Raw genomic sequence first — 16392 nt, 5'->3', positions numbered from 1 at the left:
CGAAGAACAGCTCATGCTTAAAAGTGGCTTTCCAAGTCAAGAAAGTTTTAGCTTAAAGCATTAGGAACCCACAGGCAGCTTTTTCGCCCATTTTAACTCCTGCGTGGTAGTCTTTAAAGTGTCCAAAACATAATGGATGCAATTATTTGAGAATCAGACCCTGTCCCCTTTTCGGGACCCACTTCAGCCGTTATATAGCCATGTGCTTGTGTGCACATTCATGACATAAAAGGTACTTTTTCTGAAATAAATTGCAGCATTAGTCGGTCTCAGGTGACAGAAGGATCACGAAGTAACTTGACAGTGCACTTTAATGTCTCAAGGGGGGGAAAAATAGACCGCAGAAAGCAGTACCAGCACTGAAGTATTCACAGTTGACTGGCATGGTGTGGCAAAGACAAAATGGCAGGTTGCAGGGAATGAACTATGAAGCAGGAAATCTAAGCTTGAAAATGGCAAAGTGGAACCAACCCTGATACACCCTCAAGCAAGCATTTAGGATAGCAGTTGTCTGTAATCCATGGACAACATCCAAAATGTAATTTGGCTAATGGAAGAGGCTTGAATTAATTTGAAAGGGGAGGAAGTTCACAGTTTTTGGATCTCATTCATATATATATATATATATATATATATATATATATATATGTGTCACAGAATTGCCACATGACCATTAATTGAAGATTTGCTGGTATTGTCTTCACTCTTTCAGTCCTGCTTATGAGCTTTGGCTCTACTAACCTCATGATTTAACTGTACCTCATGCCACTGAATGGCAAACACACAGAAATACTGAAGCTTTTCGGCCGAGGTAAAACCCCAGCAATGAGAGCCAAACAAGAAACTAATAAGCCATCAAACATCATTTGTATGCCACTTTCCCACAAAATTGTGCCCAAAGTGGCTCACAACATCTCATGTGATCAATTAAGTAAAACGGTTTTTTAAAAAATGCATATTAGAAACAATTAGAAAGAATAATATAAATCAATTAAAAGATTTAAGTAATAATCCATGCACGTTTTATTTGAATGCATAATTCAATTTCACACTGTCCCTGGCTGCCCTCAGTGCTCAAGAAGCTGTATATGAGACAGGGTTGCTGTGTTCTGGCGAAATATCCCAGTACCAATGGTTTGGAAAGAGCACAAACTTGCAGTGCGTCATCTTCTATATATTTGATTAGGGTTAAGGCTTTTCTGTGAAGGATTAATCAGAACTGTGTGAGGAACACATGCCTCAGGGAGAATCCAGGTTTCAAATGAAAGACCTGATCCATGAAGGCTTTTACTAAAGTGTCTTGCTGAAGGGCATCAGATCAGGGGTGAAGCTATTGCACATAATAGCTGTCAAATTGAGCATATTAACTCACTGGGTGGTTTTACCTAGTTTTACTTACTTATTTACTTACTAAGTTTTACTTAGAGTAGCCCCACTGAAATTAATGCACATAACTTAGTCATGTTCATTAACTTCAATGAGTCTACTTTGTGTAAAACTTAGCTGGAGACCAATCACTGTGTTCTATTTCTTATTCAAGCCTGTTTACAATGTTTGCTTCCAGCGGGCAGAATTAAATATCTAAAAACAGGTTGACTTGAAATAGGTGCACATTCAAAACCGAATAAGAGAAAACTTTTAAGAAACACCAGACTCAAAATTCAGCACTCGATTCTAGTCCTTTACTTGCATATTCTGAACATGGTTTGGACTTTTAAAGGGTAGACGTAAAATACCACAAAAGCTTTATGTAATACATAACTGTGTTGTTTTTTTAAAAAAAAATAAAAAATGTGTGGACTATTCATCCAGTTTCTAGCAGTACAAATCCATTAACACAACAGTGAAGACAGGAGGGTCACAGGAGTTGAATGCAGGATAGCACCTGTAAAATATGTCAGTTGTCATAAGGCTGTTATGATTTATAAAATAAAAATAGAGTTTTATTGGGCACTAAAGCATGGGAATAAAAGAGATCAATAAAAGCCCAAGTTCTGGAGGCACCTTCAAACAGCAGTAAAAGCCTCCTTCCAAACATAACTAAATTGTTACTGCAAAGCCGTGATGTGCAATGGACGTCTTACGGGTTATGATAACTATTTTGAGTTAATCTTCTTGGCACATGTGCTTTGACAAAATAATAAAATAGAAAGGCCCATTTGTCCACTCCCTAGGCCTAGACTCAAGATGAAGATCAATAAACCTCCCAACCAGGCTATTGCCAGAATGACCAAGCGTTTCAAAGCACTGATGCAGAGATTACTAGTAAAGAGATTATGTTAATCATAATAGCACAACAGCAGCACAAGCAGGGGATGAGTGAAGAAACTATACATTAAGTGTGCATGTGTGTATTTAAAAGGGAAGCAATTGTGGGTGCAAGCCAACCAAAATGATTTAAACAGGAAAAATTGATGCATAACTCTTTAATAAAATCCAATGAGGCTTTAAAATGTTTCTCTTGAACTGGATTATACCCGATGCAAGCAATTTCTTAAAAAATGCTGTAAGGAAAATTGATGATAGAAGATGTTGTATATGTAGAGCTTTTTATAAGCCAGAACTTTCCGGAACTCAGTTCTGGCACCTCTCAGGTGGGCGCCGTTGTCATTTTAAGAGAACAAAGGAGGTGTTCATGGTGAGTTCCGACACCCTTTTTTCTAGAAAAACAGTATTGTGTACATGGTACATATAAATGTGAAGATTTGAAACTATATAACTAGCATTCAAGACATTTCAACAAACCCTATCACACCCTACCTTGTAATGGCAAGATTTTCACACCAAATTCTTCAAGATAGCTAAGAGCACGGATAAGATCCAACTCCTCTTGGACAACAGGTGGGCAGTCTGTAATAAGCTGTAAGCAGGATCTTAGAAGAAGAAAAAATAAATGTTTAAGGATTTCAAACAGCTTTCCCAATTAGTCAAAAAGAAGCATCTTCATTATATAAGGCCAGTGTGATAAACATGCAACACTAAACTATGGTTTGTTGCTATGCACAGAAACCTCAAGAGCATGCACTGGTGAAGCAATACAATGGGTCCAAAGTGGTGGGTCTATTATAAAGGCTTAAAAATTTGCCACTTGATATAATGTGATCCCCTTTATAACCCATATTTCTTTGCGGATGCATTTTTTTTATTGTAAATAATATCAATTTATCAATGGCCAAAGCTAAGCACTTTACATGCCAAAAGAAAGAAGCTTTGTACTTAGCAAGCAATTACTTTGTACATGAATGAAGTAGGAGGAAAAATAAAATTCATTTGGCATAGGTTCATAATTTCCCCCCCTCCAAGTGAAACTCTAGTGGAATTGCATGACTGCACAGTTCAGCAAATGTAACTCTTCTGCTATAAAGGCAAGAAACATACTAATATTAAGAAAGTGAAGGTTGCTATTAACAGCTGAACTGTAACACCTAAATTATTCAATTAAAATTGTTTAGGTGCTTTAGATATCTTTCTGGGGTTGATGTGGGGATGTGCTAACTTTTAAAATGTTAAAAATTAATCCTTAAATTTTCTACTCCCAGATTTGATTTAATTTTTAAATACACCTTGTAATTGTGTTCCGATCTTATCAATGAGAAGAAACCATTCTGAAATGATTGCCACTTAAATGAAAGCATCACTAGAAAATTGTTAATGCTAGATAATGAAGCAGAGAGTTTTCATCTGAGCTAAGGTGGTAACTGTCCCTCCTAACAACAAAAAACATCAACAGTGAATAACAATTATTTCAATTAAAGCAGCTTTCTCATAGAATCTATGATGGACAGTGAAGGCACAAGAAAGGTTTGCACAGACACTCCAAACAGGATTCAATACCCTGACCATCAGCTATCAATTGTGCTTTCATGCATCCACGTCTCGGCCAACTGCACACCTCAGAGGTGGGTATGATTTTGAGGGGAAAGTCTGTTGAGTAAAACGAGGAGGCCTGGCAGACAAAACTTAGCACATAAGCCAAAGGTCCCTGCTGCCTCCTTCAACAAAACAAATGCAGTCGTACCTTGGAAGTCGAACGGAATCCGTTCCAGAAGTCCGTTCGACTTCCAGAACGTTCGGAAACCAAAGTGCGGCTTCTGATTGCCTGCAGGGAGCTCCTGCAGCCAATCAGAAGCCGCAGAAGCCCCATCGGACGTTCGGCTTCCAAAAATAGTCCGCAAACCGGAACAGTCACTTTTGGGTTTACGGCGTTCGGGAGCCAAAACGTTTGAGCACTAAGCTGTTCTAAAACCAAGGTACGACTGTATTCATTTTCGTCCCTTGAACTTCTACGGGCCTTACAGCAAACATCTTGGTTTTTCATAGCTGCAATGGTTACATACGTAGAATAATAATTTCCACTTCCAAAACCATTCTTTAGTATTTGCAGATTGGTGCTGGTGCCTGCATTTCATGATGAGCCAAGCATAATCTAGGCAAAAGACGTATTACCTCATTCTAATTGCACCAGGGACTAATTAGTAAGAACAAGTTGCCTTAGAAATGCTTGAGCATCGAAGGAAAGCACTCAAGTATGCAAAAGAGTACAAAATCATAAAAGATCTGCCTTTCTAAGCAAATACCAAAGGCTACAAGATTTTTTTGGGGGGCGGGGGATAAAATGTACCTGGCCAGATCCATGCATGTATCAGTTAGACTGGTTGAAGAATTGAAGTATTCTCTGCTAGCAGCCAGAACCAATTCAATGCTTTTCTCATAGCAAACTCTGTACTGTGGTTTTCCTTTAGAAGCAACACTGACAGGGGGATCTATTGACCAAACACTGCAGTGCATCATTTGCCCAGCTAAATGGATGTTCTCCAGTCGACTTGAACACAGAAGACTTTCTGTAAAGATCTTTAGAACGACAAGAGCAGATGTCATACAAGCAAATTTTTTATTTGATAAATACCTGAGTATGGCTATCTGCTTGGGGAAGGGAGGATATTTGGAACAGCATTCATCTAAATCTAGACCGATATCAATTAGATTTCGACAAATCATGTGCTGAAATGGAAATGCAATCTAATTGGCTGCCCTCAAGAAACCCTTTCCATTAATCTGACTACCAAGGCAGCGCTAGAGAGCTGACAGTGGAAACTCTGCAGGAAACTCTGAGACATATCTGGGGAGCCACTCTTTATGCCGGGGATTATTCAGGATGATGGGGCAAATGGAGTTGTGCGGTGAACATACACACAGCTTAAAAGACCACACAAACATCTGAACAGAAGTATCCTTCGTGAAAATTATCTATCAGTTTTGGACAAGCCAAAAAGCAATACCACCCAATAAGTCAAAATCTTCATCCTTTAGAAGCATCACGAATGCAAGAAAGGGGGACCCATCACCGCCCCCCAGATGTTGATGGCCTCCAAATTCCATCAGCCCCAGCCAACATGGTCAATTTTAGGGATGACAGAGGCTGCAGCTCAACAACATCTGGAAGGCATCAAATTCCCTACCCCTATACTATTGCATTGCCAAGCTACTCTGATAGGTTGCTAATATTAAAGTCTATTCATCGCTCCAGTCAAATCTAATATCTTGAAGTAAGATCTATAATTATATCACATTTTCCCTGACATGATGTATGTACGTATTGCTATTCATTTTTTTTTAAGCAGCACGTTTCAAAGTTAGATTTAAATCCCAGATGCCATTTTCTTTTTGCAATTTCTTCAGAAGTGTACTGATTTGCTCTCAAAATCTCTCAGGAGTCATAGAAATTAGCAGCCATAAGCAATAAAGTCTACATGCTATAACAAAAGAAGACTGACAATAATTTGAAATGTTTAAAAGATGTCAAATTTTTGAAGGTAAATTATACAACATGAAGGCTCACTCAAGTACTACACTATGAAACAGAAAAGTGCACTTTCAAGTAAACTGCACATATTCAAACACACAGAGCTTCATTGTAATTCACAAATCTTAATAACTAGGTTGCCTCGAATGCAGATTATTTTCTGCAGAAACCGAACTTTGCATTTCACTTTAAATGCAAACAGGAAAACATCTATCAAAGTTCTATATGCACCCTGAGTGACGTTATTAAAAATGAACTTTCAGCTCAGTGAACCATTTAATAAACATAACAGTGAAGCGGCGAGCCATTTGTCTTCCCAATGTTTAGTTAGCAATTTTATGTCAAGAGTTTCTGTGTATTAAGAAAGTCAAGCTTCCCATCTATACATCTCATGTCTTCTGTAATTCTGCCATAGTTCATAACAGCTCTGTTTGAATGCACAGAATTCTGAGTGTTTTTTAAAAAAAGTATAACAGGACAAACCCTAGGAATTTGCTTCCCACCGCTCCTGATCTTCAGTGAGCAATAGGATAAGCAGGACCTTTGCCATTGTTTCCAGCCCCACTGGCAATCCTATATCTTGGAGTTGGCTAGGGAGAGGGACCAGAGTAGGTCATCTTTGTCTTCCCTGACCAATCTGGCTGGGAACGTTTGATTAATGTGACATATTCCCTTCCTCCCGACAACAGCATCCCTGAGTGCGGTTAGAGAATCTATGCCTTCCCTTCTTGACAATAGCACCCCAGCTGCATAACACCCTTCTTCCTGGCACCCACTCTTGTTATATTTTTACATTATTTGAATATTTTCCCCATCCTGCCTTATGCAAGGAAATTCCCCTGCCTTCTAAGGATTTTATGTACATAGCTGCCTAATCACAGGGGACAGCTGAATAGGTTGTGTTGGTTTGCATTGGGTAATTTGAGCGGTATATTTTCAGTCTTTGTGTTTTTCCTGAATAAGGCCAGCATATAAATCTCATAAATAATGTAATTTAATGTCATTAATAATGTCATTAAAAAACAACAACAAACTACCAAAACAATTTACAACAGTTATATAGGTAAAGGTACAGGGACCCCTGACCATTAAGTCCAGTCGTGACCAACTCTGGGGTTGCGGCGCTCATCTCGCTTTATTGGCTGAGGGAGCCGGCATACAGCTTCCTGTTCATGTGGCCAGTATGACTAAGCCGCTTCTGAACCAGAGCAGCGCACGGAAACGCCGTTTACCTTCCCGCCGGAGCGCTACCTATTTTTCTACTTGCACTTTGACATGCTTTCGAACTGCTAGGTTGGCAGGAGCAGGAACTGAGGAATGGGAGCTCACCCCGTTGTGGGGATTCGAACCACCGACCTTCTGATTGGCAAGTCCTAGGCTCTGTGGTTTAACCCACAGCGCCACCCGCGTCCCTTACAACAGTTATATACTTTGGGTCATATTCAACTAATCTGATAAGATGTCCTTGCAGGGATTCCCACTAGTGCAAGAGGCTTTTGTTTCCCCCTCAGCCACTTGTGCACACCCTAAGTCATCTCTGAATCTGGCCTGGACAGTTGAGAGTTTCCCCAGAACAGATTTAGTGTGCACGTGGGGGTATGAGAGGGGAGAAGTTTCCTTTGTGCAAGGAAAATCCCTAGGATGATGGAACCTTAGAGTTATGCTGAATATAAGCCATCATCATCATCATCATCATTATTATTAATCACCAGTTAATTATTACAGAAATATTTCTACTTAATTTCCTGCACAGCCCTGGCACCATAAATAAGTTTTTGGCAAACATTTAAAAATTACAACAGAAGATACCTGTTTCCTCCTCCCCCCGATATGGCCTCTACTCTCTACACTAGGAGTAACAGGAACTGGTCATTGGTTTGGCCGCAATTTATCAGAAGGTAATGTTCCTTTTCTTTAAAGGAGTAAAGTTGGTAACCTGAGTTTGATTCTTATCTAGAAGTGAGCACCAGTCCCGAAGTATGAAGGACTAGAGAGAATTATTTCTATGAAACCCAACTATGGAAATCCTTAGAATTTAGGTGTCTTGAAACAAAACCGGGCCACTCACCATCAATGGGATTTCTGGATCTCATAGAAACTACCACTGTTGTCAATAAAGCATGATAGCAGCATGATTTGCATGTTCAAGGAAAGGAAAACTCAGCATATATTTAAACACTTAAACTAGGATTGTACATCTGCTTGTACAGATTCTGAATAATGCAAAATCCTGGTATGAAATTGAACTGCCTAGAATTCCACCCACTGCAACTGTATTCAAAAACATACTGAAAAGCAGCAAGATTCACCTCATAGCAAGTGTCCGGTTGTATGCATGTGTAGACATTCTGCTGCATTTCCAGGATATCTTGCAACAATCCCATCCAGTGTGTCTCATTAACAGGGGGCTGCCTGTAATACACAAAGAACCGAACATTTACAAGCAGGTTCCAAGAAGTGTGATTACCAGAATTAAATGTTTCCATCTTAAAACTCTTAAAATATCACCCCAAAGGTTAAGAGCACATTCATGTGTAGAAAAACAACACTGGTGCTTATAACATCTAGACACACAGTAGCTCAGCAGTCCTTATAACATTCTAGCAAGACAGAGAAGAATGATTATCCCCATTTGAAAGATGGAGGACTGAGCTTGAGAGAGCAGGTTGCTTAGTGAGACCGTGACCAAAGGGAGTTTTCATCCAGGAACTTAGTGGCTCACAGTTACGTCTCTTATTCAACAGTTTTGCACACCTTCCCCCAGCCCCAAAGCTTTCAGACCAAACCCTCCAGTCACACATACTGGGTGGGATTCAGCTAACTTGTTGCATGCATGGAACAAGGTCCACTAACACAACAGGACTTTCCCCCTCAAAAAAACACACACAAAAAAACCACAACTGTAGTGGAAACCCCAGAACCAGGGGCACTGACTTGCTCCCACAATGAGGGGGCATGGTCATGTGACATGTCACATGACACCACTGCTGTGCACCAGACTGGGACAAACAATCATAGAGATTGCCCTCTGCGATTGTCTCAGACGCCGCCTGGCTCCTGGGTTGCTGGTTGGAGGTTAGGGCTGGGGTGCCCGGCGGCGGCAGGGGGTGGTGGTCCCCTCAACATTGGGGGGCTGCCCCCTGCTAAAAAATACTGGGGGATCTGAAGCCCCCTCCGGCCCATATAACTTGCCCAGAACAGGTTGGGTGGCATGCGGGAGGAAAGAAAGGTCATGTTTTACAAGCAGACATTTTCCCATGCACATATTCCACTTAGCGCTACCTAGAATTCTACCCTTTGGGAGATCATCTAACCCAAGGCCTACATTCTGAAAGGATTAAATTGCTTTGCCATGCCTCCATCAAGAGAGTGGTACCATTCTGCTCTGCACACCACGGGCAATGGATCCTTGACAATGGGGCAATATTTGTGTTTTGATGAATCATGGAGCCAAAGCAGAAGACATGCTCTGGAATCTGCCACTTTTGCTTGTGTCATGAGCAATTATTTTATGTTTGACGAAGGGCATCAAAGGTAATTTTACCACCACTAAACCATCTTCCTTGTGAAGCAAACAACTGAGTTGCCTCCTGAGGAGCTAAAGACATGTTTACAAAGAAATCTGTCCTTTGAATTGTCTGTCTTTCCTGCTTGAGACCACAGCTTCAGCTGTTCATGTTCTGACCTGGAAAAGCCACGCGGAACATTTCATCTGTGAAGGTACCAAACAACCATTAAAGCTCATAATTTCGTGTGCCACCATCTGTTACTCACTTGCGGCCTGTGTGCCTGGTCAATCGAATCATCAGCTTCCGTGCTTCTTCCGGGCTGTCCTGTGTGTCTTTTACAAAGGATACAGGCTTTTGGAGTCCATGCTTCTCCAAGATTTCTGATACGCTGAAATAACAGTAGTCATAAAAGCACCATCAGCCATTCAGCCAAATCTTAAATCCTGCCTGTGGCCATTGTGGCAAATTATTGTTTATGTGTAAAATCTGAATAAATATATATATAAGACTGAAACCGAAACCAAGAGGGATGGTGATGTTTATTCACTGAACAATGATGACTTGTAGTTATACAAAAAATACATATCCAGCCACACATACCATTTGAGAAGTCATTTTGTTTGCAATATTTAGCACCATATCATTATATTCCATAAATTGTATTCCATGCTTGGACTACTGCAACACGCTCTACGTGGGGCTACCTTTGAAGGTGACCCGGAAACTGCAATTAATCCAGAATGCGGCAGCTAGACTGGTGACTGGGAGTGGCCGCTGGGACCACATAACACCGGTTCTGAGAGATCTGCATTGGCTCCCAGTACGTTTCCGAGCACGATTCAAAGTGTTGGTGCTGACCTTTAAAGCCCTAAACGGCCTCGGTCCTGTATACCTGAAGGAGCGTCTCCACCCCCATCGTTCAGCCCGGACACTGAGATCCAGCGCCGAGGGCCTTCTGGCGGTTCCCTCATTGCGAGAAGTGAGGCTACAGGGAACCAGACAGAGGGCCTTCTCGGTAGTGGCGCCCGCCCTGTGGAACGCCCTCCCATCAGATGTCAAAGAGATAAATAATTACCTGACATTCAGAAGACATCTTAAGGCAGCCCTGTTCAGGGAAGTTTTTAATATGTAACGCTGTACTGTTTTTAACACTGATTGGGAGCCGCCCAGAGTGGCTGGGGAAACTCAGCCAGATGGGTGGGGTATAAATAAATTATTATTATTATTATTATTATTATTATTATTATTATTATTATTATAAAAAATATAAAACTTGATCCACGCCCCGCCCCCTGAAACCTTATAAGGAGATGCTCCGGGAGGTAGGGGAGTACAATGAAACAGCCTATATAGCTGAGCATTAAAAAAAAATTAGATGAAGGGCCTTTTCTTTTTCATTCTTCGTGTTAACTATATTGTCACAATGCTACATTACCCTTCACAATGTTACAGGTTGGGAGGGGGGGAACCCCTTTGGATATAAACATGTGTTTATGGAAAGGTCAAGGTCCAAAAAGTAATTTCCACTAAGCCTGCAGTAATATTTGACCTACAAGCTCTCTTTTGTAATAATCCTGGCATTTTGAACTGTAAAACCTAGCGCTAGTTTAATAAAGAAAACGTACTGGAAGAGATGAATGAAGAAAGGCGCATTTCTTACCTAAGAATTTGTTCCAATTCATCAACTTTGTCGTGAAGGTTATTTGTAATGTCTGTTTCAGGACTGAAAGGATGTATCAAAACAAAAAAATAAATTTGTATATTCTGCATACTATGAAAAAAAATGCAATACAAACCAACACTGAGTAATATCCCAAATACCGTGTTTTTGTGTGTATAACACGCCTCCGTATATAAGATGCCCCCTTTGGGGGGGACTAAAAATTGAGAAAATGGGGCGGGGGGAGATTGCCCTTGTGTAAGATGACTCCAATTATTTCATATTATTTTATCGTAAAATAACCTAGTCTTATACTCGGAAAAGGATGGTATGTCATATTCAGAGTAGATCCACTGAAATCAATGAACATTCACTGATTTCAATTAGTCTTTTCTGAGTATGACTTATGTGGAGATCACCCATTACACCCTTTCCAATCTACCCTCAGTGAAGGTGGGAGTGATCCTCAGATTGCATGCTTCCTCCTCACCCAATTCCATTAGTCCCGTTCCATGACCAGTGGATGGGGCTACAGAGACAGGCTGTGTAGCCAAGATTTCTTCTTCCCACAAGGGAAGAGTAGCCCAGTTATGAGGGGCAATACAACTTGCTTAAACTTTGAGGGCACCCAGAGGGAACTTGACACACGAGCAGTTCAGCAGGATGGAGTGACCAAGGTACCAAACTATTTTAAAAAAGGATATGGCATTGCATTCCCTGTTTTATCAACCTGATTGAAATTTAAGTTCTTATCCAGGCTTTCTACATGTGGGGAGCATTGCAGCACATAGTAATCTCAGCTGCAGACTGAAGCATGAGGGTCGGGGGGGGGGCAGCAATTACCACTAGATCGTACGGATTGTGTAAATTAGTGCACATCATTCTTTGAATACTGATTGGCATTTTAATTGTTTAAAAGCAGCATTTGTAAAGGATTTCTATTAGCTCAACATTTTTTATTTTTTATTTGAAAAAACAAAACCAATGGGACATGTCAATACTCACCCATAACCTCTCTGGGGGAGACATTCTAAGATATCATAGCAATGAGAAAGCTGGTCATCACGTTGGCAGCTGTAGATGCAGTCTAACGCAATCGTCATCAACAAGTCTTGATCCGAAATTATTTTTTGCTGACACTGGGAGAACAAGAAAACGCTATATTCATTGCTGTACAGTAGAGTACGGTCTGTGAGTATGTATGCGTCCCCCAGCCCAAAATTTGGAGTTGTTTTCTTCCATATCTCTGTGTGACAGAAAACCGGCTCTTGAACAGCACAATTACAACCATAAAGGCAATTTAGTGATTTCTGTTAATTGCAGAGGCCTTCCTGGTTCTTTAATAATTCTCCGTTGAATATCTTTCATAATTACAGAACTGGCAATGGAAGCTCATTTGAAACCAGTGATCACAGCAGCCGGTTGGAACAGCAAGGTATTTCTAGTTTCGTTTAAAAACACGCACCCACACACAAATCACAATATTTTTCATCAGACAATTTATTAAAATAAAAATGCAATTCTAAAGCCGCTCTCTCTCTCTACCACCCCAGCTGCATTATGCCATTTCCTTCATTTGCACATAAATAACTTCAATATGCACCAGAACGCTAGCTTCCCATGACTCGTTGTTTACAGCCAATCTACTTCTGTACACAGCCGGAAAAGTAAAGAATTAATGAACATCCTATCAAGATGCTATTAGAATGCTGGAATGTGAATTTAGTCTGGATCCGTAGCTATAATACAATGCCCCCGAGAAGATGAAAGTTACTACAAATTTATGTAAAGACCAAGTTAATCTCCCTCAAAAAAGCTCCTTCTCCTCTGCCTTTCAACAATGACATCAAGAGCAAATGGCTTGTGTAAAATAAATGAGACAATCCAACTCTATACATGTCGACTCAGAAGTAAGCCCCAGCGAGCTCAACAGGGCTTACTCTCGGGTAAATGGAACGTGACTGTAGCCTGACTTTCTCAACAGATTCCATTGTGCTCTTTAGGAATCAACCGCGAGTTCCCAGTTAACACCAACTGCTGGACCAAGACACGGACATAGGCAAAAAACAACATTGAGTACCTAGATGTGTACTCAATTTCCCAAATATGTGAAAGGAAAACCAGGCACCTTCAGTGCTTCGTTCTCATTTGCGCCTCAGTTTGTTCTTCCCCCAAGCGCTACCCTCCCATTACGGGACAGGTGTGAAGTTCAGGGGGGTTTTTTGGGAGGGGGATTTACGAATGATTTTAAAAGGGACCAAAGGACACTTAGGTTGTATCCACACAAACAATGTCCACTGCATCTCATTTCAGTTCTCTCTCTCTTCAGGTTATTATTGTTCCCCTGCTGCTCGACACAAGAGGAACAGGGATGCATTGAGTAGCCCCAGCCAGCAGAATCCACAGCACCACTGAAACTGTCTGCAGTGATGGGAGCCAATCACACAGGGTTCCAGGGTGGAATGGAAGCCTCTGCATTTATGGCTGTATGTATGGGCACTGGAGAGCAGGCCCACATGGCAGGTCCCCACTCCCTGCTCCTATGTTGCACAACATGGGAGCAACAAAAAGGTAAAGGTAAATGGCCTTTCCGTGTGCTGCTCTGGTTTCGCCAGAAACAGCTTAGTCATGCTGGCCACATGACCAGGAAAAAACTGTCTGCAGATAAACGTCAGCTCTCTTGGTCAGTAAAGCAAGATGAGCGCCGCAACCCCAGAGTCGTTTGTGATTGGACTGAACTGTCAGGGGTCATTTTTTTTTAAGGTAAAGGACCCCTGGGCGGTTAAGTCCAGTCAAAGGGAACTATGAGGTTGCAGCACTCATCTCACTTTCACAGACAGCTTTCTGGGTCATGTGGCCAGCATGACTAAACCGCTACTGGGGCACGGAGGACCATGACGAGTGCCAGAGCGCACAGAAACACCGTTCACTTTTCCGCTGCAGTGGTACCTATTTATCTACTTGCACTGGCATGCTTTTGAACTGCTAGGTTGGCAGGAGCTAGGGCAGAGCAACAGGAGCTCACTCTGTTTCAAGGATTCAAACTGCCAACCTTCCAATCAGCAAGCCCAAGAGGCTCAGTGGTTTAGACCACAGCGCCACCAGCGTCCCTATAGGAGCAATAATGCCTTAAAGAGAGTTTGTGTCCCTTACTCTTCCAGTGCCAGGTTTTGCATGTGTCCTGAGCAAAGGCGCTTCCTTCTACAGAACGATAGGGCCAGATTCAACTAATGAATCCTGCTAGTGGAAGCCTGTGCAACATGGCTCTCCCCCTCTCTCCCCAGTGCCACTCCACTGTAGAGGCAGGATCATTCCCTCTAGCAAGCTGAAACGCTTGCGCTGGGGGAACAATTGCTATAATGCTACATTGAATTCCTCCCACAGGCCCCCAATAAAATTTATGGATCTCCCCCACCACAATTCAAGAGAGGAAAAAGCTCATAAAGATACTTAGCAGGGACTTATTAAGGTGCAGGATGAAACACAGAGCTGCTGCATGGTTGGGCAAAGGTATGGAAGATATATTTAGATCACAACAGAGAAGAACAGTGGCTTTCAGGGGAGAGTCTCCCCCTGCTAAAATACCCACTCTGCTGGATAAATGCAGAAATGATTAATGATTAAAGCTACATTCTGACATCCCAATACAGATTAGCCGTGTATTAGAAATTCCACTTTAACCTTGTCTGGAGAACAAATGTTTGTATCGACAAGACAAATGTTCAGTTCTGCCAAGCTGTACAGTGACAGCCATCTCCCAAACTGATCAGCGAAACAAGGTGCACTATTAAGTTTACTTGCAAATGCAATTCAGGCGGGGTGGAGGAGAGATAAACTTTCAGGTACATGCAAATACACAACTAATCATCTGAATTTACCGCCGGCTTTGAATGTTCAAAGATCTTCAGAGGAAATGTCAGGTCTTCTTTCGCCAGTGTTACCAAATACTCTTTCAAAAGCTCATTAGCGATGCCTGGAGATTCATTTTCACAGCGGTGTAGAAATGGGACCATCCATTGATAGGCATTCTTCACATACCTTTCTCCCGATGACTGAAATGGCAAAGGTTTTAAATTAAAGAAAAATATGAATGCACATTAAGAGAAGAGCGAAATGCAAACTAAAACTACAAAGCAGTTAAAGGAATAGCAATATATTTTTCCTCTGATCTCCCCAATGCTTTTCAAAAGGTTGGTATCATAAATAGCGAGCATAAAGTTATGAACTGTGCTAATGCAAATTTCTCTACGAGAAACAAACTAACAAACAGGCTCATCAGTGTGAACCAGTTTCATTCTATTTTATCCAGAAAGGGCTGTCAGGCCACAATCCCACACAAGAATTAAGGCACACTTAAGCTCACCGAAATAAATTAGGATAAAGGCACTTATTGCATTGTAACATTGTAGCACCCTGAACCAGCATCTGGGGACTTTTTTTTTTTGGAGTGCAGACAGGTGCAAATCCAAGCAAGACTGAGCTATTTATTGAAGACACATTGTAAACAAATTAAAGCATTAGGGGGACTGATATAAACACGTGCAGCAAGAGACAAGGGGAAGATAAGGGAAAATTAAGATAAAGGAAAATTAAGATAAAGATAAGGGTAAATATATTTGAATCAGATATGCAGTAATAAAAATATATGAAATAAATAACTGCAAAAAGGAGGGGAGGGGAGTCAAGGGGAAGGTAAATTAGATTTGTTTTTCTTGTCAAAATATTTGTAAAATCTGAAAATGAAAAATAAAATTATTATTTTTAAAAAAGCAAAAGAGAAGAAGAGAAAAGGCTGAGCTGAAGGACATTGGGCAAACAGCTTCATCCTGCTCAGGGTGAGATTTTATGCAGCAGAAAAGCCCCCTTCCCAATCCATTCCATCCCACTGTGACATAAAAAAGAGCACATACATTTAACATCAGGAGTCTTAGTTTCTCAATATCCTTCATCTGCTGCAGCTCTTTCAAGTTCAGAGTGATGTCACATCCAGTCTCATAAACCAACGTCTCCAGTGTAACCAGATTGTCACAAAGTGAGTGCAGACCAGGAATATTCCTCTCCATGCCCAGTCGAACCAAGGACAAAGCACAATCCACCTATTATTATTTTTTAAGAGAGAAAAGAAAAATGCACAGCTTGTTACCATTTGCAATTGGTTTTATTCTGGTTAAACTTGGAAGGAGAAGAGATATGGTTTGACCACCGGCTCAGCAACTTATAACTGGTCCAAATACATTTTATACAGAATGACTAATACAGAATCTTATAACTGCAGCATAACTTCTATAAAATGAACACATGGTATTTAATTTGACAGATATATATACGGTATATATATATTTATATATTTAGCATGCAATTTGCATTAAGTAATGCCCCTGTCTCCAGAACCCTGTCAGCCATATATGACAAATGAACGG

At 41.1% G+C, this 16392-nt stretch overlaps 1 protein-coding gene across 2 annotated transcripts in view; it reads right to left on the bottom strand.

Annotated features, from left to right (window-relative positions):
• NBAS (NBAS subunit of NRZ tethering complex) overlaps positions 1 to 16392 on the bottom strand; it is a 191182-nt gene that overhangs the window by 97538 nt on the left and 77252 nt on the right. For both annotated transcript variants that reach the window (XM_028722567.2, XM_028722568.2), the window contains exons 24-31: positions 15883 to 16068; positions 14851 to 15024; positions 11978 to 12111; positions 10973 to 11035; positions 9578 to 9700; positions 8113 to 8215; positions 4622 to 4851; positions 2761 to 2873 (exon numbers count right to left, since the gene is read on the bottom strand). In XM_028722567.2, coding sequence (XP_028578400.2) covers positions 2761 to 2873; positions 4622 to 4851; positions 8113 to 8215; positions 9578 to 9700; positions 10973 to 11035; positions 11978 to 12111; positions 14851 to 15024; positions 15883 to 16068 — 1126 coding nt within the window. The remainder of the gene's footprint in view (positions 1 to 2760; positions 2874 to 4621; positions 4852 to 8112; positions 8216 to 9577; positions 9701 to 10972; positions 11036 to 11977; positions 12112 to 14850; positions 15025 to 15882; positions 16069 to 16392) is intronic.

Source organism: Podarcis muralis, chromosome 3 (genome assembly GCF_964188315.1).
Source record: "Podarcis muralis chromosome 3, rPodMur119.hap1.1, whole genome shotgun sequence".
NCBI classification, from domain to species: Eukaryota; Metazoa; Chordata; class Lepidosauria; order Squamata; family Lacertidae; genus Podarcis; species Podarcis muralis.
The sequence above is the reverse complement of the archived record's forward strand: the minus strand, read 5'-3'. Positions and strand labels throughout refer to the sequence as shown.